A 22,720-nucleotide genomic window follows, 5' to 3' on the forward strand; every position below is an offset into this window, starting at 1 on the left:
TCTGGTTTTATTGTTTTGCTGTGTTTCTCCCAAGTGGGATCCTGTTATACTGTATACCTAAGCAACATGTCTATATGATGTATGCTATATCATGTATGGTGGGGTGTGCAGGTATGCAATGAAGGTATGAGTGGATATCATTATGTGCTCACTTTGTATTGTAATAGCTGCCTATTTTTGAGACAAATATGTGCGAAGTCTGTTATTAGAGTAAATTCTCAACCATATACCACTTGTTCCTGTATAAAGAAACATTTTTAATTTGCCATGTACCATGCCTAAGAAAAGTTAAATAAAAACTTAAGTTCAAAAAAAAAAAAGCGAGATTACATATCAAGAGAAGATGAAGAAATTCTGGATTTCTGATACAACAACAAAGTAAAATGACACAACACCAATATATAGTTATTTTTGAGGAAACCAGCAAATGATCAACATTTGACAATGAAAAGTGTTTTCTGTTTAACACACACAAGCACATTTTGATAAAAAACAAATCATTTCCTCTTTCCAGATTTCCGCAGGCGTCCGATAGTAGAGGAGAAGGTCAGAGCCGACCTCTCGCAGAGGGAGAGAGGATTGTCGTCCTCCAGGTCTGTTTCCATCGAGGAGACGGAGGTGGAACAAGGCTCCAGTGATGAATCGCTTGTGTGTCCCAGACCTGGGGACCCCTGTGGTGAGGCTGGACCTGAACCAGCCAGGGGCCTCACGTGTCCTTCCTGGTCCGCCTTCCTGAGGCCCTCCAGGTGGGCCTGGAACGTGGAGGTCTGTTGTTCCAAGGAGAAGAAACTCTCCTGCACCTTGTCAAACTGCAGTGAGAGAGAGGGGGGGGGAGTTAACCCTATGATCAACACAGAGCTGTTTGTCTGAGGGGCAGAGTTGACTGTACCTGCAAGTGATCCTCTCCTCAGGCAGCGAAGAGGTTTTAGAAAGAAATCAGTGGAAAGAGAGAGTGAAATAAAAGGGAAGAACATCTGGTGCCAAATGGGAAGAGAATTGAAATAAATTTTGATGCAAATATGAATTTAAGACGTAATTTGACTGAAGAATTAATTAAATACACATTCATTTGAACATTTTCTGTCCCCAAATTCCTCTTGATAAGCATCAAAGTTAGAATTTAGGACATTTTCAACTCTCTTAGAAGAAGAATTAAATCTGAGAAGCTCTGTTTTTATAGCAACACATGAAATGAGATGTTAAGTGGCAGAGATCTCGTGCTTCGGCTTCACACAACTGGTTTTATTTGTAAATCTTGGGATCAGGATTAAAATGTAGGATTTAATGCAATTTTTGGAAAGCGAGCAAGTGGAAATTAATGAGTGAAACAGAATAAAATAGCAGCACCTAATAGGATGAATATTAATTGTAACTAACTAATATTATGAATAAGAGAACGTTATTTTATCTAGGCTTTTGATTTGATTGATTGGAATTTAATTTAATTTATCTGTATTTGTATAATTATGTCTTTATTTACTTCCATTTATTCTTATATTTTTATATATGTATTTTTTTTTTATTATTTTATTTAATCTTATTTAAGTTATTTAATTTCTGCCTCTTTTTCTTTACCCTGAATGTTTGATTGTGGGTTGGGGGTGTTCATAAACGTTTGTATGTTTCTTAAATAAAAAAAAAAAAAAATGTAGGATTTAGATTTTAGAGTTTAATTCAGGGATATTGGTTGAAGTGTCTCAGAGACACGAAGGTTATGATATAAGATGAGTGTGTCTCATGATTTTTGGTCGTCTGTGTGTTATGATGTTGAGGGGGGGGGGGTTAACCCTTAAACAACATAGAGCTGTTTGTCTGAGGAGCAGAATCCACTGTACCTGCTCGATGTTGGTCTGCAGCAGCAGCTCGGGCCAGACGGACTCGCTGCGGCTGCTCACCCTGTGGCTGATGTGAGTGTGACTCCACGTTAACTCCTGTGAAACACGGGAAACAGATGATTTCTGTGTGAAGACGGCAGGGAGATATCACAGGTGAGAGATGTTTGTGTTGCACGAGGAGAGGATCACCTGCAGCTGCCGTGTGCCGTCCCTCAGGTGAGTCTGGCAGCACTGAAGTCGGCTCCTGTAGTGACTCAGGACTGCAAATAAATTCTTTGCCAGACAAATAAAATGAGAAATTAGGTCTCAAAGGCGAAGACAGAGCAAACGTTGATGCACCAAGATTCAAGCATATTTCTTATTTGACTTATTTAACTGTACTAAATATTGCTGTCTCCTTGCACTGTGTACCCTGTACAACACTCCGCTCCATATACACTTACTTACTTCACATCATATGTGATATGTGTTAATATAAACCATATTGATTTAATATATCATTTATACAATAATATTGTCTTTTGCACACTCTGTCTACATATTCTTACACTCATAGTATATTATATTATCTATTGTATAGTCAAATACTTATATTATATATATATTATATTTATACCTCTACTATATATCATACTCTTTGTATATTCTTTGTAAATATAAGTCTATATACACATATTTATACATGTGTACATGTTATTATTATCTTTATTATTATATTTACTATTATTATTATATATACTGTTGCTGCCATTATTACTATATACTGCTATTATATTGGTATAATTACTATCATATATAAATATATATTATGTTATATTATATACTATATATACTGTACTATTCTTATATACTGTCTAACAATAACATTACCATCATATCATCAGTACTATTACCATCATCTTGCCACTGCACCTTATCTACCTATTTATCTTGTGTTTCTGTTTTTATTCTTTCTAACTCAATATTTTTTATTTTATTCTATTGTATTTTATTTTATTGTATTCAAATATACCGGCTGCTATGACAACTTAATTTCCTTTCGGGGATGAATAAAGTAATCTATCTATCTATCTATCTATCTATCTATCTATCTATCTATCTATCTATCTATCTATCTATCTATCTATCTATCTATCTATCTATCTATCTATCTATCTATCTATCTATCTATCTATCTATCTATCTATCTATCTATCTATCTATCTATCTATCTATCTATCTATCTATCTATCTATCTATCTATCTATCTATCTATCTATCTATCTATCTATCTATCTATCTATCTATCTATCTATCTATCTATCTATCTATCTATCTATCTATCTATCTATCTATCTATCTATCTATCTATCTATCTATCTATCTATCTATCTATCTATCTATCTATCTATCTATCTATCTATCTATCTATCTATCTATCTATCTATCTATCTATCTATCTATCTATCTATCTATCTATCTATCTATCTATCTATCTATCTATCTATCTATCTATCTATCTATCTATCTATCTATCTTATTTCTATTAATACAACCAAGCTGCAGACAGACTTCCTGCTTACCTCAGCGTCGGTCCGGGCCAGGGCCACGTCTCCCTGGTCCTCCCCCCCCTCCTTGGTGAGAGTGACCCCGGTATGCAGCTCCTCCAGCTGAGCCCAGAGGCCGGCCACGCCCTCCAGCATCTCCTCCACGCTGGCCTCGAACTCCCCCTGCACCTGGACCAGAGCACGCAGCGACCTCATCCTGTCAGAGCCGAGCGCGACACGTTAATGAAACTGAAGTCGTGTTCAAAACAAACAGGAAAAGCAGATGGTGTCAGTGCTGAGCTTCACCTCTGCTGGAGGTAGGTGCAGAGGAGCTTCACTTTGTGTTTCAGCGTGGAGACTCCGTCCTCCTGGTCCAGCCTCACCTCTGACCCAGGATCAGCCTGTGATCCAGGATCAGTCTCCTCAAGAGCCAGAGACACTGACTGCAGGGGGAATAGAGGAGTGGGTTAGTTTGATGGGTTTAGTTTGGTTGAACAAGGCCATTTAAAGGACTTCTTTAAAATACTTATTCTACCTGTTGCATTTCATATCCGTTCTATACGCCGTCACATCTGTTCAACACATTTCAATCAGTTTAAAAAGCAAATAAACATTAAAAAATATCTGTTTTCCTATTGAGATTTAAGAAATGATTGATGTGACATTCATCAAAAAAGGTTCCAACAAATTAAATGATAAACCAAACACGTCACATTAACCAGAATGTCACTCAGTAGATCTCAGGCCTCCAACAGGGTCCAACTCTCTGACCCCTCGTGAAACCACAATTACCTTCACTAGATCCAGATCCTTATTTCAATCTGCACCAAATTGCACACACTCATAAATAAAATCTCATTCCCACGTCTAATATTTAATGTGTTTTTCCCTAAATCCATCCCTCATCCATGTTAATCCATCGTTTGTGCCAAACTAACTAACTGACAGGAGAAGACATAACTTCCTTGTGAATTAAATAAACTTAACATTAGATGGAGGAATATTGTTCAAACTAGATTAAAAGTTGAGAGCGAGAGGTTTTTATGAAGATGATATTTATTTTCTGAAAATCTTACTCTCTTTAGCCAGGCAAAAAGGAAAAGTTAAAGTTTGGCCTGAGGCCGGTGCACGAACCAGCGGTCGTGTTCTTAATCCAACGTGTCAGAACATTTGTAAATAAGGTGAAACTGAATCTACTGTAGAAACAATGATGTTGAACATCTGGATATTTTTGACCTGCCGGTGAATTAAGTGAAAAAACCACGTGTGGGACAAACCGGCTGAAATCTCACCGCCTCTTTACTGAATGTTGCACTCACAGGAAAGACAGATGGAAAAGAAACATTGAAATAAATCTCCTCTGGCTGTCTGGTTGGTTCAGACGACAGCCGCTCACTGATGCTGAGTGTTTCGCCCGGGGTTAAAATATCTGTGTATTCCTGAGTGACACGTCGGAGTTCTGTAATATGTAATATCACCTACAAAAATGTTTTAACACAGATCTACACGCAGAGAGAAAGTTGAACAAGCAGAGGAGATGACAGGGATGGCTGGAGGCGGCCGGGTGTGAGAGAGTGAGGCTGGTTCGACTTGTCTTACCTTTAGCCTGGAGAGCAGAGCCTGGATGTGGGGGACGCTGGGGTCCGGGAGCGGCTCCTGGAGGACACACAGCAGCAGGCTGTTGACCAGGGCGAGGGCCAGAGGGACGTGGAGGACTGGGCTCCGGGACGGGGACGCCCTGCAGGAATAAAGACACGGTGACTATTGTTTTATTTTGCAGTGATCGGCCTAAAGGAGGACATGTCCCTCTGCTGCTCATCGTCCTCCACTGGACACCAGCATCAAACTCAAGTGACCCTCTGGTTCTGCACCAATCTACTCGAACTTGATCCTTTGCTCATCTGGATCTGCAGCAGTGGCTCAGGAGGGAGAGCGTGTCGCCTTCTAACCAGAAAGTCTGTAGTTCAAGTCCCTGACTCCTCCATTACGCATGCTGAAGTGTCCTTAGGCAACATCCTGACCAAAACTGATAACTGGTCTCTTCAGATTTAGCTCTCAGTACTTCTCTTACTGAACTGAAACTTTGTTTAATATCGTCATACGTCATGTTTCTGGATTTTTTCACATTGTGTCCATCCTATTCCTGTTAGTACTTCCTCCAAGGAGATTTACTTTTCTTCTGCATTTGTTTGTTTGTCTGTTAGTTTGTTTGTTAGTAGAATTACACAAAAACAATGTAAAACAGGTGAAAGGAAAGTGAATCTATCACACATGGTCCTGAGAAGATTACAAATCAGGTAAAAACATATATTTGAGGTGTAGGAGGGAGAGGAGGTTATGCTTTCAGTTATGAGTGTTTGCTTGTTTGTGTGTTTATTTGTTTGTTTGTTAATAAGCAAGGTTAAGCAAACATTACTGGACAGATTTCTCCAAAACTTGACAGAAAGATGTGATGGAGATCAGGAAGGAGCTCATAACATTTTGTGCAGATCCAGGATTAGTTTTATCATATTTTCATTACTTTCTCAGGGAATAATTCACGGATCTTGATGGAAATTAATGTCAAGGCGACTTAAATCTGCAATTTGGTGCAGATCCAAATAAAATAGGGTTTCATAGAAGGAATGAGTGTCACTGAAGAACTGAAACATGTGATTTGAAAAACTATTCATGCAAAAATAAAAGTGTACACAGGTGTAAAGATGAAGACACGAGTGGTTCCTCTGCATGCTTTGAAATGACACTTCTTAATCTCATAAATAACTATGAAAATAACCACGTCTCACCATGAACACTGGATATTTCTGTTTTCCGTCACCTCCTCCGGCTGTTCCCTCTGCGGTGGCCCCCCCTTGAAATAAAACAAAGACCCTGAATAAACATGAGAGCATTAATATGCAGGATGAAGTGAGATCCGGCTCTCGAGGCCACGCTCACCTGGTGGTGTCCTGGCTGCAGGCAGAACCTCAGGGCCTGGACACAGCCTCCCAGCACCAACCACAGGAAACACACCAGCAGCAGCCTCCAGCACACATCTGGCGGCGCCTCCACTTGGCAAACTAACCACACTACACCCACTGGGGCAAAGTACCAGTAGCTTCTCCAGGGTCGCAGAGTCCTCACGACCTGGGACCAGGCTGACGGACGAGGCTGAGAATCAACTGAAGATTCGATCTGTGGAAGTAAAGAGGTGATGGAGAGAGATCAGTGGAAAGAGAGAGTGAGGAGTTGTTATTTCAAAATAAAAGGAAACAACATCTGGTGCCAAATGGGAAGAGAATTGGAATAAATTGTGATGCAAATATGAATTTTAGACGTAATTTGACTGAAGAATTAGTTAAATAAACATTAATTTGAACATTTTCTGTCCCCGAATTCCTCTTGATAAGCATCAAAGTTAGAATTTAGGACATTTTCAACTCTCTAAGAAGATAAATTAAATCTGAGAAGCTCTGTTTTTATAGCAACACAAGAAACGAGATGTAAAAGAGCAGAGATCTCGTTCTTCGGCTTCACACAACTGGTTTTATTTGTAAATCTTGGGGTCAGGATTAAAATGTAGGATTTAGATTTTAGAGTTTAATTCAGGGATATTGGTTGAAGTGTCTCAGCGAAACAAAGCTTATGCTATAAGATGAGTGTGTCTCGTGATTTTGGGGAAGAGAATTAGAATAAATTGTGATGCATATTTGAATTTAAGACTCAAAACACATGAGGTGAACTAATTTGACTGAACAATAAACATTCATTTGAACATTTTCTGTCCCCAAATTCCTCTTGATAAGCATCAAAGTTAGAATTTAGGACATTTTCAACTCTTTAAGAAGAAGACTTAAATCTGAGAAGCTCTGTTTTTATAGCAACAAAAGAAACGAGATGTTTAAATCACACAACTGGTTTTATTTGTAAATCTTGGGATCAGGATTAAAATGAAGGATTTAGATTTCAGAGTTTAATTCTGGGATATTACTGGAAGTGTCTCAGCGAAACAAAGCTTATGATATAAGATGAGTGATTTTTTTTGTCGTCTGTGTGTTATGATTGTTGAGTTTAAAATATATTCTGCCTGTTTTTGCACATTTGATAACTAGAATATTTAAAAGAGAAGTTTTAATCAATGCATATATCAAAAGGGTAATTTCCCAAATCAGCTATGTGCAATTAAATCAACCGTCACCTCGGAACTTGTAGTTCAAACCATGGCAATTTCCAATATATGCAAATATAATTGGCAATAAAAAGAATTCTGATTCTGATTTCCACATTGGTTTCATTTGTCGGTGCAATCAAGTATTGAGTTTCAGTGATTAGTTTCTATTTTAAAATAAAATATTAAAAAGACTTTGAGGTTTTAATCAATGCATTTATTTATTTCATGATGGACCAATGGTTATTCCCCAGTCCAGCTCTGTGAAGAATAATCGACAGTTTGCTCAGAACTTGTAGCTCCCGTGTAATAAGCGTTTCGATGTGAACTCTGACAGATTCTCACCCTAATGGAGCAGAACAGCAGTTTTCTTTCCTCAGTCTGAGGAGAGAGAAGCTCTCAGACGTCTCCTCCCTGCAGCAGCGGCTGATCAGAGACCTGTCACTCAAACCCACAGCTCTATACATACCTCAGCAGATCTCCTCTCCTCTCTGCAGCCCCCCCGTCCTCTCTGACCTCCTCCATCCATTTACGGCCTCCTCCTCCGGCCGCCCTCTGACCCGCGGCGTGGACGACCGTCAGCTGAGGCATGAGAGCAACTCGGGCACAGACATGCTGCCGGAAACTAAAGTGACTCGAGCAGCCCTCACCTGCTTGATATGTGATGGTTGCTGTGACAGGACGAGCTGGTTAGACTGGTTCTACTGGTAGATTAGTTTTATTTAGGCAGCGACTCTTTCCCTTTCCCACATTCTGACAGAGGAATGTTTTAAACATACTGGTCTCAATTGTTGTGAGGACAAGCCCTGCTCCACCCAGGAGACAAACACCACCCGACCAACAGTCACCTCAGTCTGAATCACAGTCACAGACGTGTGGTGTTGGTTCACACCTTGTGAGCAGCCTGCAATAAATTCATCCTCACAAGACGACACGTTTCAATTCATTCATATCTGAGGTTTTAACTCATTCTATTGTTTGAAGATGCTGCAGAACTTTGCTGTTGCTGATGAATTAAAACCCGACTGATGAAGACGAGCACATTTAAAGACGCTGAAATTATCGGGACATCTTTTGCTCCATAGTCCAACACATTCATATGGAAGTGAGCAGAAAATCATGTGCACATGGAAAACAATACAAATGTTTAACACATGGTTATTACTATTCATAATAATTGCAGTTATAGTAAATGGAATAGTTATCATAACATTTCTCCAATATTTTGATAAAGTATGTCTTAGTATACTTTAAATGCCATATTTTAACTGTTTTGAAGAGATTTTGTTTATCTTATTTTTGTTTGTTTTATTCACAAATCATTTGTAATGCAAAGTGCAATATAATTTACTATTATAATTATTGTTTATACTGTCGTAGACCTGCATCAACGTGTGCAACACCAGCCTTAATCCCATTGTTTTCTATGAACAGACATGCCTTGCTTGTGAGCACATCAGTAACACAGGAGGATTTTTCATTATATTTTATTTTTGAACTCTTCCTGCTGAATTATAGTCTCATTTTCTCAGTTAAGTGCAAAGGAAATATGAGATGTGATGAGTGAAATTATACTTTACTGGTCTTTGCCCTAAAATACGAAGCTGCACTTTACAGTTTTTTGTGGGGAAATAATTGTTCAGCTGCAAACCTGTGATGCTGCGTGTAAATATTTAACTAGTAACACCTGAGGCTCTAAAGTGATATGTTGTACTTTCAAGTCATTTTCTTTGTACGTGTGAATCACGGAGGAAAATCAGTTTTTTATTTGGCTCCAAGCTGAAGGATTTCTGCACCGGGTTAAAGACATAACCTCCATGTGTAGAAAGCTGAACATTTGTCTTCTCAAGACAATTAAAGTGTCGGGGAAAGAAACATAAAACTTCTTCTTGAAATCCAGTGTTTCCTGTTTGTGTACAGGTGTCTACCACAACCCTGTGACATCACTGGTGGGTGTGGTTACAGGTGTAACAGCGGTGTCCCCATGACGATCCCCTTTTAGATATTTCAATAATTCAAAAATGTATCCATGGTAACTCTGCATCACCTTGTAAAATCAAATGTGATGTTTGATTTGTAATAACTGACCCACAAAGCCCTTGAGATCATCCAATGAAGTTTGGTGACGCAGAACTGATTGTGTTTGCTTTTCTAAAGTTTTATTACAAAAGCACAGACGTTGTAGTTGTTGACAATGAAGAAAGAAAAGGAGTAAAACAAACCAGCATGTGAATTAAAACAACAAACGTGTGACACATTTCAAGGAGGAAGTTCAGGGAGAATTAAATCACACCAGATTTCAGCCACAATGACAAACACACTACACAACAGAGGGTGTGTGGTTCACTCACACAAACACAACGAGCCGTCCTGTACAGTGTCCTCCATATTTTTCCACGCTCTCTCCAGACTTTCAGTTACAAATATTTTACTTCAAGAAATGTCAATAAGTTTATAAATATGTAAAATGGCAACAAAACAAAGTGTAAGAACTAAGCAAAACAAAACTTGTGCAACTTTTCCGGACATTAACGTGATTTCTGTAATATTTCATATTCACACAGGAACCCTGCACATATCTCTGAATAAGTCCATAATTTTTCTTGATTCTGTTTTCCTTTTTTATTTCTGTTAAACTGACAGACACATAAAACTGTGCTCGTCACCTTCATCCCTTCATTCTTCACTTCCGTATGAATCTGTTTTTTTCCGTTTGCATATGACTTTGTGTTTGCCCGTTCGTGTGCGTACGAGCGTCTGAGGTCTGCATGCGTGGTCGGTCTCGGCGAGAGTTCGTCACTTTGCGCTTCAGGGTTTTGTGATGTGAACTTCACTGGCGCCGCTGCTGTTGGTCGTCGTGGTGATGATGTACTGGGTGGGGCCTTGGGAGTTGTTGGGCTGCTGCTGCTGCTGCTGCTCCAGCTGCTCGGCGTGGGCCTGCGTCGTGCCCTGGGGAACCGGCTGCTTGGACTCCAGCTCGGTCTGACCCTCGGAGATCACGTAGTGCGTCTGCAGGACGGGAGAGAGAACGTTTCTGTTATCACATGATGTCACCACGATCAAATCACTACAACTGAAATGCTTCTGTCCTGGAACTTCAGGGTAAGAGACACCGACGACTCTGACCCGCTACAGATGATTTGTTTGAAATGACGCCAAAGTATCAACAATGATCATCACACAATGATCGATACTTTTCTTTAATGAGTCAAATTATAACTATATGAGTCTACCTCAGTCTGCCCTCCCCTTTTCTACTCTTTTCATCTCATTATTATGTACAAACCCGCTGTCCATCCCTTTAGTGGCTTTACCCCATGCACGGACTTTACCTTTACCACTACTTATTCTTATATATTTACATATTTATATATGTATATATTTTTGTTGTTTTTTATATATATATATATATATATATATATATATTTTTTTTTTTTTATTGTACTTTCCACTCCAGCAGCACAAGAACACTTCCCTACTGGACACTGACACAATCACATCATTGCATCCCATTCCTGTATCTGTATATATATTCTCCGTATGTGATTTATGTATGTATTGTCAGTGACGTGTTTTAAGTGTTAACTGTATAAGCTACTGGATGTTCTAAATTTCCCTCAGGATTAATAAAGTATCCATCTATCTATCTATCTAAATCTTTCTTCATAGCTGCGAGTGCAGTCGTTCATAATTCAGCTCGTCTGTTTTGCGCTGACACACAAACCGATACATGCACTCACGCATGTGTAGTCACAAGTCAGACTGGGTAAAAACAACAGAATTTGTATGAGAATGGTTGAAGAGCCGGAGGAGATGGTAGCGTGTTGAGTTTGGCTCGATTCGGTTGTCGGAGCACAGAGTGAATTATAGAGACACAGAGAGGAGCAGTACAATACTGACTGAGCCGTTAAAAACTGTAAAATATATTGTTTTTAAGGTCCCAACATGTATTAAAAGACAAAACACTGTAAGCAGATTACTTGATACCTGAATTTAAACAGTATTTGTGTAGGAACTATTCTTTTCTTAGCTTTTTTAACCATTTAAACAGTTGATTCCTAATTTCTGGTTTCCACTTTATAGGGAGAACGATCTAACTGCTTCAGATGTACAGGATCCTGGTTTCCTTAACCACACCTTCACTGGTCTTTTCCTCCCAACACGAGTCTGCGTCACTCACCGTTTTCACCTGGTTGTTGTTGACTCCGGCCCCAGGCTGGCTGGCCTCGGTGATCACATACTGTGCGTGAGGTAGAGCCATCATCTGGATCTCCGACGCTGGAGCGAAGAGACGTAAACATATTAACCAACATGCAATCCGACAGTAGAGAGCCATCACACTATAAAGCACACGTGACTTACAGTAGCCTCGGTAGTTCCAGTTCCCGGGGATGTAGGCGTGCTGGACGGTCCCCTGCTGCGACTGGGAGCTGCTGGTCTGCAGCGTGTGGCTCTGGGATAAAGTGACGGGGGTCAACTGGGTGGGGCTTAGCTCCTGACTGGGCTGCTGGGAGGTGGGGCTTAGTGGCTGACCAGTTACCTGAAAGAGGGAGGAGTGGTTGTTATCAAGTTTAATCCAATTTCCTTAAGAAAATACAGAGGTAATATAGCAATTGATGAACAACTCTGGTCAGATTTGTGCCAGAACAGTCTGTCAGCAACGGTTAAAGCCCGGTACAGACTTGTGCATTATAATTGTCTTCATCAACTGTACCTCACCCCACAGAAGCAACATAAATCCAAACCTAAATTGTCAGAAATGTGTTTTAGATGTGGTATAGAGGTTAACTCCTTCCTACACTGTACCAGGCTTTGCACAATGGTGAGATCCTTTTGGTATGACTTTTGTAATGCCTTAACTAAGATCACAGGAGTTACCTTTCCATTGGATCCTGACCTATGTTTACTGGGAAACTTCACAACTTTCAACGGGTCTTTAACGAAGCTCCAAATTAAATTTGCAGAAATTGCTTCATGTGTGGCCAGGAAATGTATAGCAATGACTTGGAAGTCTGATTCCCCGACTCTCATAGACCAATCGTCTGTGGAAATGAACAGTTGTATTCCTCTTGAAAAGATTACATATAGTCTCAGAAAGAAATATAAGTTATTTTTGAAAATCTGGCAGCCTTATTTGGAGTACATGGATACACCACCAACAGTACCATAGTACCAACAGACCAATCTCTATGATGGGTCATCCTATGTACCAACTTTTTTTTTGTTTTTTGTTTTCTCTTTGGGCGGAGGGAATTATTTACTTTATTTATTTAATTAGTTTTATTTCATCTATGTGTGTATTTTTTTTAATTTTGTTATGTAATTTTCTGTAATGTTTAATGTAGAGTGTACTGTATGCTCTGCATGTTCTCATGTTGTGAAAATCTTTGGAAAAATAAAATATTCAAAAAAAAAATACAGAGGTCAAATACAGAGGTCAACGAGATACTGACATTATTTTAAAACAAAACAACAATTAATACAGGTCATAAATAACTTATGTTTACTAAATTCTTCATGGAATGACTCCCAGAGTGAGTGTGATGAGGGTTTACCTGCGTGGCGCCTTGCCCGGTGCCTGGCGGCCCGGTGACCTGGATGTGTTGGACCTGGATGGAGTGCTGACTGTAGCCGTGAGGGTCGTGCAGCTGACTCACATCTGTCGGGTGCTGTGAGTGTGGAGAGGAGGCCTGTGGAACACAGAGAGAACAACAAGGACACGTTAAGGTTTATAAAAATCACCTCAACCTTCAGCCACAATGGTTCATTTACTCCTACGTTAGACGTGCAGGTCCTTCAGTCTACACTGACTATCAAAGTAAATGACTGTGATTGTGAGGAAGGACGTTGTTTGGATACTCAGATTCTGGATCTTACCGGAGCCACCTGCACCACCTGCAGCTGAATGTGCTGGGACTGGTTGCCTCCGGTCTGAGAGACGGGGATGTACTGGATCCTCTGGTAGTCGCCCTGCCCCGTGCGGTAGTCTGTCGTGAGTGTTTGTGAAAGCTCGGTCATGGCCTGCGTCAGCAGATCTGTGGTCTGTGGATAGAAGTATTTAATTAGTTGATCATTTGTTCTTATTTCCTCCTTTGTTTCTGTCTTTCTTCTTCTGTATCGAGTGTTCAGAAGTCTTTCTTACCACTACAGTCTCGGCTGTGGCTCCGTCTGCACTGACGACGGCAGGAGAACTACTGATGACAGCTGTGGTCAGAGGAGCCTGGATGGAGTTGGCGAGCTGAGCAAACTCTGGATGTTTCTTCCTGATGTGCTGCACCATCTTAGTCTGAGACACGAACACAGAGAAAGTCATCTGTCAGGTCTGTAGTTGAATCGTGTTGAAATGTACACTGAAGATTCTCCCTTGGATAAAACATGTTTAACTCAGTTTCGGTACAAACCTTGCTGCTGTACTGCTTGGCGCAGTGTGGGCAGCAGACCGGGGCGGTGGCGATGGTTCCGGTCAGCTGCGTGTGTGTGCTCAGCATCGGGTCCGGTTCCCCGGGAGCAGCTGGTCGCAGCTTACGGATGCTCGGAGGCAGTTCTGACCCCGGGTGGTTCTTCAGGATGTGGGCTTTCCTCTTGCTGGCACTCTTATAGACCTGCACAGAGATCAGCTCATTACAGAGACCGATGCGTATCAAAATGAAGACTGTTGTCCTCTGATCTGATTCAGGTGAAGATGTCAACACTCACTGTTTGAAATAACCGGAAGTGGAAAAACCAACCTTGTCACAATACTGGCAGAAGTAATCTCTGTTGGGTTTGATGATTGGCAGCGTTAACTCCGGCACGTCATCGATCCGCATCTCAGGATGACGCTTGGACAAGTGATTAACCTGAAAGCAGAAAGATAAAGCTGTGAAAGGTGCACTAAAAATAAATAAAAACAAAAAGAGCAGTTCTGTGACTTGTTGCTCACCAGCATTCCTCTGCGTCTGAATCCCATCATGCACACTCGGCATTTGAACATGAAGCTCTCGAAGTCCGAGTTGGGCACCTTCAGCTTGAGGGTCTTGGAGCGGAGGATCCGATCGGCCTTCTTGGCCTCTCGGTCCGGATTGTGCATCCGCTGCATGTGCTCCCGCAGCTTATCTTTCCTCTGAAGGTCACAGGAGGGTTACGGGTTAGACCTCACAGATCTACGCACCACGACGTCGTCTCTCGGGGTTTTCAACACTCATCTTACCTTGAACTGTTTTCCACATGTCGAGCACAGGAAGTCCTTGCGGTCCGAGTGGCGCAGCATGTGCAGACGCAGCTTGTCCGGCCGGCAGAAGGCCTTGTCGCAGTGAGGGCACTGGAAGATCTTCTCTGAATGGAAGCAGCGTATATGCTTCTTCACCTGAGGACCAGAACATTTTTTAATAATTTGAAAGCAGACTTTAAAAAGATCTATTGCTTCAGTCAAGAGAACAGACATGGGTTTTTGCTTTTCGGTGATTTAAAAGAAATATATTTTTAATTAAATTAGATGTTTTTGTCGAGAAAGACATTTTTTACAAGACCTGGACCAAATGGACTGAGTATGTAAAACCAGTTAGATCTGATTTTATTTGAATATACTTGTGTTTTGTGTGATCCTCTTTTTTTTTGATGTGATGTGCGCTCCCCGGTTGTGTTCTCTTTACCTCTGTTATTGTTCCTACATGGAGTTATTTAGGTCCATAAAACAAAACCCCAGAAAGGCAGAATGAACAAAATCACCCAAACTTACTACATCCATCAGTCCTAAAGCTGACTAAGCTGTATTTAATGTATGTGATGGAAATGTGCTTTTCTAAATAAAAAGACAATTTCAAAAAATAAATTCCACTTCTTGACATATTTAACAAACTAGAACCTAACCAATATGGATTTTGAGGGCTGATGCCAATACCGATATCAGATTGAATATATCGGTTAATGATGATACATCAGTTGGGCACAAAAAAAAGAGACAAACATTTACTAACCTGGATGAAGTCCGTGAACTTCTTCTTGCAGGAGGGACAGGTGAAGCACCCGTCCACAGCATGCACCACTATGTGGTCTTTGAGCAGGTCCAGCTTTTCAAAGGTGTCCTGGCAGAGGAGGCAGGCGTAGGTGCGGTTCTCCGTGTGCACCAGCAGGTGGTCCTCCAGGGCCGAGTCGCTCATGAAGCTCTTGCTGCAGATGTGGCAGGTGAAGGTGTAGGCGTCGCGGCCGTGGACCCGCAGATGCTGCTCCAGCTTGTCTTTGTCCCGGAAGGCCTTGCCACAGTGCGTGCACTTGAAGGGACGGAAGCTTTTCCTGATGAAAAGGTGCTGCAGTGCTGCATTCTGAGACAGAAACGAGAGAGAGTGAGAGAGGAACTACTGAGAGAAAACTTCCAACTGTGCTTCCTGACATGGATCTGCAGAGACACGGGAGGAGGCGGATTGATGCGATGGAGTTTGCAGGACGGGGGAATATCCGGAAATGTCGCATGAACATTGACACCATGGAAAAATGACAAAGGGAATCTTTGAACTTGGTGTTTTTCTGGCCTCCTCCCCGTCCCACCTACCTGCACATCCATCTTTGAAGGAGACACGCATTGAGGGAGAGAGACACATGGTTTAAAGGCAAATCACAGCCACGCTGAGTCCAACAGACTACATCTAAAACACAGAGTCTCCCATCTTACCCGTATCCTCTTGGCCCGGCGCATATCCTGAGACGTGAGGTGGCCTTCTGATTGGCTGTGCTGTGCCGGGTCCTCCTTCAGGGACACAGGCAGCTCCGGGATGGAGGGTGGGATGATGGATTCTGTGACCGGTTCCTCTGCTGGAGGTATGAGCTGATCCTCCAGCTCCGTCCCGACCTCAGTCTCCAGCTCCAGCTCCACCACCTTCAGCCCGTTCTGAGCTGCCTCCTCATGCTCCTCCAGCGGCTGCTTCTCCGTCAGTTCCAGCATCTCCTGCTTAAAAAGGATATTGGAAATTTAGATTTCTGTTTTTAAATGTTCTTAAACCAATTAATGAATCGAGTAATCAACACAGGAAGCAATAATGTGACTCTTACTGTTGTCTTGTCCTCACCAGTCTCTACTGGTGGATCCAGGCGTATAAACTTCGGCGGCCGCCCTGGTCTTCTTCCTGTCCCAAACCTCTTCCTGCTTCTTCCTCGACCTCGGCTTTTGGATCTGACAGAGCAAAGACAGTGAAGACGTTGCCAAAGCTGTAGTGCAATAAAAACAAAAGTGAGAATAAGAAAGTGAAGTGTTACCTGGTCGCAGCGTTAAACTTGTCGTCGTGCATGTTGAGATGCTGCTGCAGCTGTTCGGAGCTCACAAAGCGACAGTTACATTCGTAGCACGGCCAGTTCTTCTCTTGCTCATGAAGGACTGAAGAAACGACAGAGAGTGAGGACCAGACTCTTAGAATAGTTTGGAATGAGACATGTGTGATCATAAGCAGCTGAAACAAAGTGTGGACTAACCTTTTCTCTCTTCTTCCGTCACGTCGTGGATCTTATGATGGACAAACTCTGCATATGATGCTGCGTACCACACCTGCATAATAAACAAACTTCAGTGATTAGGACTGAGTCATAGTTTATCTCCACCAGCCAAATATCCAGCTCTTTACGCAGGAGGACTGACCTTGAGCTCTTGTTTCGGCCGGACGTTCTTGATGGTCGTGTAAAATATCTCCGAGCCGTACTGATACGCCACCAGATTCTGCTCCAGGTGGTTCAGAGCAGGTCTCACGAACATCATCCAGTTACAGCTGTCCTCATCAGACAGGTCCAACCACATGTCGTTAGACTTGTGTTCTTCTTTGTCTCCATCCAGCACACACAGCTGCAGCGAGCAGAAAGGAATTCGATGAAAGCACACACAAAAGGTTCTGGTTCCAATAAACATATAAAACTTATTCCAAGCCAAACTAAAACCACCAGTGATTCATGTGAAGTCACTTCAGGTTTTAAAGGTTCCTCTCCCCAATAAAAAGACTAAAGGTAAAATAAGGTATTGTTATTTGAACGTTTAACACTGTGCTGCTAAAAACCAAAATAAAAATGTCATAACTAATGGTTGTCAACTGATTTACTTTCAGATGTAGGTAGTGGTCCTGCAGGTCGCTCTGAGGAACCAGGGGTCCTTCCACCGGGCCGAACTGGGTGCGTTTTGGGATGTGTCTCTTGGAGAACACCCCCCCCAGGAAGCGATCCATGTAGAGGACCAGGGGCAGACTGGCCCGGGCCTTGGACACCACGGGCCGGCTCGGGATGGGGTGCAGCGGACCGTGCTTCAGACAGACTGAGACGTTGGCGTTGTTACACTCCTCGCACCCTGAAGAGACACAACAATGTGAAAGTCAGAATCACCACAATACAAAAGCTGATGAGGTTTAGCTGTTGAAACCTGAAAATCTAAATCCAACATAAATCTCTTTGACGATCCAGAACAACAGCTCTGCAGAAAATGTTAGAATTGTGCAGGTTTTCATCTTAAAATATTGATAAAATGCCCCAATCATCATATAAAGGCCCCACTTTGTGTTATTGTTGTAACTAAACGGTGTCAACAGCAATATTAATACATCACATCTGTGATTTCATTGCTAGAAGGCTATTTTCTCCTGTCTTATCTACTTGAGTGACAGAGAGTCTTGACAGAGACAGACGAGAGACGCCTGTTTTCACTGAGGAGGCCGTCACTCACAGAGATTGTGAGGGTTGAATGATTGAGGCTGACAAGGCTCCCACTCATCAATCTCAGACTCCTCTTCCTCTTCCTCTTCAGAATCATCTGTGGAGTCCGTCGCCCCGAGGGGACTGGAGGGGGGCTCGGCCATGTCCGCCATGGAGGTGAGGGAGGTCGACACCGACAGCTGCTCCTGTGTGTTCGATCATGTCAGAGAGATAATTGTCAGTCTGTTGTTCTACGTATCGTAAGTTCTCTTCAGGTTTGGCCTTATCATGTGCAACAGTTCAACAAAAATAAAGTTATAAGTGTATTCTTAGACAGTTTTACACAAATCTTCTGAACGTGTAAAACAAAAGCTGCATTAAAGTGTTTCTTCACCTGCGTCACAGGCTCCAGAATCGCTTGTGGGGCGTCTGCTACATTACTCAGAACGTGCAGATTGGCAGTGTTCATGTTCTGTCCGCTGGGCAGCAGAACCGTGACCTGCAGATGGAAGTCAGCTACGTTACGGTTCTGTAAAAACAATGCGTCACACAGCGCGCTAACAACGTGAGGTAAACACCAACCTGCTGGGTCGTACCATCCTGCTGAATGTAAGCCACCTGTGGCTGATCAGCAAATACAGCCTGAAACAAAAAGGTACGACAACGGTGTGAGCAAACCATGCATGTTGTACATTTTTCATATTATTTGATTTAAATCAAAAAGGTCAAAGCTGTTTTTTTTGAGATTTCATCAGAACATCTCCAGCCCAGTCTCACCTGAGTGCCGTCTGCAGGGTGGATGTAGACCAGCGTGTGTTCTGCAGACTCCACCGAGGCGAAGGAGTTCCCGTCCGCTGTGTAAACCACCTGCTGCTGTCCCCGGTCCGCCTGCTCGCCGCTGTAAACTATCTGGGCCACGGTGCTGCCTTCAAAATGCACCTGGAACCCACGTGCACAAGTCTCAGAAAAGGGTTTGAACCACCTGCAGCCCGAGTGCACCCTCTGACCGGGACTCAGCACACATGAATACACTGCTTTCCTTATTTAAAAAGGTGCTAAATCTAGAGTTTGGTGCAAACATTTCAGGCACTAAAAGTAAAGCTTTTGAAATTAAAGTCATGAATACTTTTCATTTATTATTAAGTGGGCAAAACAAATAAAACCACAACGTCTCAGTATTAGGTGTCAGCGCCCGGCAGCAGCTGCAGGTAGCTAGGAGACGCTGCCTCAGTGGATTAAGTCTGAATCCGTCTCTTCACATGACCCAGTACGGACCCCCATCACACGGATATGAGGGCTTAGTGGGGACCACACAATCTGTCCACATCCTTGTGGAGGGGAAGGAAAACCACTACATGGAAAACCTCACTCTACTCTATTAACTGAAGTTAGAAAAGTAGATGGTGAATGTTCAGCAGATGAAGAAGTGGGTTTTCTAGTCCAGCATGTGAAAAATCTGACCACCATAAAACCTTGACCTGCAGCCACTCTACTGGTAAATTCAGTCTGATTGTTTTCTATTTGGCAAACTTACATAACGTTTATTAGGGCCCGAGCACTGACAGGTGAGGCCCTATTGAAATTGTAAGGATTATTACTATTATTCAGGCAAATTAATTGGCTTTTTGAGGGCTTTACCATGCTCAAATTCTTATTAAAATTTGGAGAAAGTTAGAAAGTGGTGAAAATGTACGTATTCTGGAGGAATTTTCAATGGGCGTCGCAAAATGGCTCAACGGTTCCCCCCGAGACCCCCGGAACGTGTTCACATTGACCGATCTTCACAAAAAATCGATACGTGGTCATGTACAGTGTCTCATGACCAGACAAACAAAAAAGTCTGGTTCTATGTTATATTATAGATCTTTTTGTTAGATTGTTATTTGTATCTCTATCTCGTAAACTGACCTTGAGTGCTGTGAAAGGCTCCTATAAATAAAGCGTATTATTATTATAATTATAAATCTGAGAAGCTGAACATCCTCCTCTGATGCAGCGGATGTGCGACAACCCTTCCCCCCCCCCCATCCCACAGCTCTGTAAGGTGTAAGTGTGGAGGCCGTGCAGACCTGAGTGGCGTTCTCTGAGTCGCTGCTCGCCGCCTGACTCCACACAGCGGAGGGCTCCTGCTTGGTCTCCATGGCAGCTCACTTCCCTCCGGAGACAGCCGGGGGAGGCCTGTGATGCACAAGGACAAGAGGATGTGGATGATTGAGATGAGATAGGATAAGATGAATAATGTGTTATTAGAACTTTGCAATATATTGCAGCAGCAAGAGTGAAAAAAGGCATCAGAAGGTAATACGTAGGTGTCAGATTATGATTAATAACAATGCATTGAGTGACAGGGAGTGGGGCTGGCGGGGTCAAAGGTGAATCTGTGCAAACTTGAGTGGATTTCTTTATTGTCACAGCTGTTGTCAGAGTATTCAGGAGCTGGACGTGTGTGTTTGGGAAGAAGCTGCAGCCTGGAGGTCAATAGGAGCTGAGAGACCCCCGGGATTCGAACCCGCAGCTGAGGCAGAGGTTCGAGTCTCCAGGAGCCAGAGACAAGCAGCGTGTCCCCGCTGCAGCAGAGCCGGGAACCGGAGCCTCTCCGCGGGGGGACGAGGCTTCCCGAGGCCGCACGGAGCTGCTCCGCGGGGGCACGGAGCTTCCCGAGGCCGCGGGAGAGAGGGATAATTCTGCCTAAAAACAACCGCCTGTCACCGGGGAAGCTCCGGGGAAGAGCCGAGACCCCCCGAACCCTCAGAAACCCACTTGGTATAATCAATAACAAACCCGATCCCCCCCTGTTTTAACCCTGAAGGTTCGCAGTCCCAACCGGACCATACCACAAGAAGCCACCCGGGCAGAAACCCGGGCATCCGCCGCGCCGCCACGGTAGCTCCGCGGCTAAATAGACCCGATGTGACGGAGACCGAGAGGACATTTAACGCTCATCGGGCCCCGGGACGTGGAGCCGAGGCTGTCATACCCAACTGAGGGGGCTATCGGGCGGATTGGTGTTCGCGGAGAGCCGCCCGTCCCCCCGCTTCCAGTTGGGCCCAGCCCTGCCGGAGCGGCCGGGAACAAGGAAGACCCGGCGCCATTTTGGGAGCAACTACCGACAACCGTCGCATCCGAGGAGACACGACGGGGAAATTACGACTCGAAACCGGGGAGAATCCGTCGAAAACACCGCGGACATTTGACGTGTATCCGCGGGAATAGTCCGGAGGAGCGGGGCTGCGGCGGCGGCCGTGGAGGAATCCCGGCTTTTCTTACATTTAGTGGGAAACGGACAAGTTGTTCTTACCTCAGAGTTGGTAGCTGCAGAGATGGCCGCATTGCATATATTAGCATAATCTGCCTGGCAACACGGAGGAGCGTGGCCTCCGATTGGTGCTTATTCACTCTGAGGAGAGGAAATAGCTTCTGGTTTTGTTATTATTATTTTTCTTTAAATATCAAACACAACTCGTGCGAACGTTGACATTTTATAAAATGTCCGAATGTTAGATTTTCCCGTAAAAACGTTAAAAACGTTCCTGCAATTTACTGAGCAGGTTTATGTCATTGCCGTTTCAGCCAATCAGAAAAATCCTTCGTTGGAGTCGACCAATAGAATTAAACCTCTCATCCAATCGTTTTTTTTTTATTCCTCTAATAAGAATTTCAAGATGTTGATAACGTCACTATATCTTTTTTGTTATTAATGTAGTAAATTTAATTTATATACAATATATTTAAGGCGAAACATTGTGAATTTACTATCACATGAAATATTTCAACTGCAATTAATTATATTTGAAAATATTTAACATTCAACCTTAGGTGAATAAATCCACAAATATGATATTGTAGTATTTGTCTAAATAAAAAGTATTTTGTGAACCATGATTCATGTTGGTTTTATTTTGAAGTGATTTTTTGAAGCAGTAGATTTTCAAGTCTTCACCATAGACTGGTCTGCACTAAAACTGCCTAATCTGATGTAATGCTATAATATGGCCACTAGGAGGCAGTGAACACACTAATTACGATCAAGACTCTCTTCTGCCTCCAGTGGTCATGTGGCGTCGATGCAGACGTGATGTCATAGTCACACTTCCGGGGAATACTTTTTTTTAAAGGATACAGCAAAGTCAAAGTGTATATAAAGAACATTTTAAACAAAATAAATAAATACAGAAGACGAAAGAAATGTTTTTTGTCTGTTTAATAAAGACTAATAAGAATTAAGAAACATAAGAATGTGGGAGGAGCCTTTTCTTTAACCTCTATTGAAGAGGGACGGAGAAATAATTGAGAATGACCCACATTAAAAATTATATTAATACACACAATCAGTAAAAACAGCTGGAGACAACCAGTGGATGTTTATTAGGAAATACCTGACGTCCCAGTGTCACTGATTCCACCAGAACTGACACAGTCTGTACATCTGCAAGTGGAAATCTGTTTTTTAGACAGTTAATAAAGGCTTCATATAGAAAATTTAAAATGAAGTCATAAAGAGAAAGAGATTGTGTCTGATGAGCTGTTAAATCCAGAAATAGGCCGAGCCCCCCTGTGTGACCTGCTCCACCTGC

The 22,720-nt window shown here is 42.6% G+C and overlaps 2 protein-coding genes and 1 long non-coding RNA gene across 6 annotated transcripts; all 3 read right to left on the reverse strand.

Annotated features, from left to right (window-relative positions):
* Nucleotides 1-460: 460 nt before the first annotated feature.
* On the reverse strand, nucleotides 461-3,905 carry si:ch211-151h10.2 (uncharacterized protein LOC567699 homolog). The gene is made up of 6 exons (XM_061072595.1): nucleotides 3,897-3,905; nucleotides 3,668-3,804; nucleotides 3,398-3,578; nucleotides 2,025-2,108; nucleotides 1,836-1,931; nucleotides 461-809 (listed from the first exon to the last, which is right to left on the reverse strand). Exons 1-6 carry the CDS (start codon nucleotides 3,903-3,905, stop codon nucleotides 498-500), a joined length of 819 nt encoding a protein of 272 aa, XP_060928578.1. The 3' UTR covers nucleotides 461-497.
* A 1,065-nt stretch (nucleotides 3,906-4,970) lies between these two features.
* LOC133003907 (uncharacterized) lies at nucleotides 4,971-6,362 on the reverse strand. Its single transcript, XR_009678312.1, has 3 exons — nucleotides 6,299-6,362; nucleotides 6,148-6,212; nucleotides 4,971-5,099 (listed from the first exon to the last, which is right to left on the reverse strand). It is a non-coding gene; the product is annotated as an uncharacterized LOC133003907 (long non-coding RNA).
* Nucleotides 6,363-9,642: 3,280 nt separating this feature from the next.
* Nucleotides 9,643-21,257, reverse strand: prdm10 (PR domain containing 10). Of its 4 annotated transcripts, none has more exons than XM_061073310.1 (23): nucleotides 21,124-21,257; nucleotides 20,216-20,324; nucleotides 18,924-19,085; nucleotides 18,729-18,788; nucleotides 18,541-18,645; nucleotides 18,178-18,352; nucleotides 17,564-17,805; nucleotides 17,113-17,313; nucleotides 16,950-17,022; nucleotides 16,737-16,854; nucleotides 16,533-16,653; nucleotides 16,156-16,431; nucleotides 15,464-15,808; nucleotides 14,698-14,853; nucleotides 14,431-14,610; nucleotides 14,237-14,347; nucleotides 13,910-14,110; nucleotides 13,651-13,794; nucleotides 13,386-13,550; nucleotides 13,064-13,198; nucleotides 11,871-12,048; nucleotides 11,689-11,786; nucleotides 9,643-10,517 (listed from the first exon to the last, which is right to left on the reverse strand). In XM_061073310.1, exons 2-23 carry the CDS (start codon nucleotides 20,285-20,287, stop codon nucleotides 10,317-10,319), a joined length of 3,519 nt encoding a protein of 1,172 aa, XP_060929293.1. In that variant the 5' UTR covers nucleotides 20,288-20,324; nucleotides 21,124-21,257; the 3' UTR covers nucleotides 9,643-10,316. The 4 variants fall into 4 exon arrangements, with proteins under 4 accessions (XP_060929293.1, XP_060929295.1, XP_060929291.1 ...); XM_061073312.1 differs by having other exon boundaries at nucleotides 16,156-16,428; nucleotides 20,981-21,257; XM_061073308.1 differs by having other exon boundaries at nucleotides 20,981-21,257.
* Nucleotides 21,258-22,720: the final 1,463 nt, after the last annotated feature.

This window comes from Limanda limanda, chromosome 6 (assembly GCF_963576545.1).
Source record: "Limanda limanda chromosome 6, fLimLim1.1, whole genome shotgun sequence".
Taxonomy (NCBI): Eukaryota; Metazoa; Chordata; class Actinopteri; order Pleuronectiformes; family Pleuronectidae; genus Limanda; species Limanda limanda.

Bases quoted from the DNA above. Each gene is read 5' to 3' on its own strand.
- si:ch211-151h10.2 (XM_061072595.1), bottom strand. The intron at 3,579-3,667 runs GTGAAGCTCAGC...CGGCTCTGACAG, and splicing joins TGCACCTACCTCCAGCAGAG to GATGAGGTCGCTGCGTGCTC. The intron at 810-1,835 runs GTACAGTGGATT...CTCTCACTGCAG, and splicing joins TGCAGACCAACATCGAGCAG to TTTGACAAGGTGCAGGAGAG.
- prdm10 (XM_061073310.1), bottom strand. From the start codon at position 20,287: ATGGAGACCAAGCAGGAGCCCTCCGCTGTGTGGAGTCAGGCGGCGAGC. The intron at 16,654-16,736 runs GTAACACTTCAC...TTGCTCTGTCAG, and splicing joins AAGTTTAACGCTGCGACCAG to ATCCAAAAGCCGAGGTCGAG. The intron at 12,049-13,063 runs GTAAACCCTCAT...TCCCTCTTTCAG, and splicing joins CCGGGCAAGGCGCCACGCAG to GTAACTGGTCAGCCACTAAG.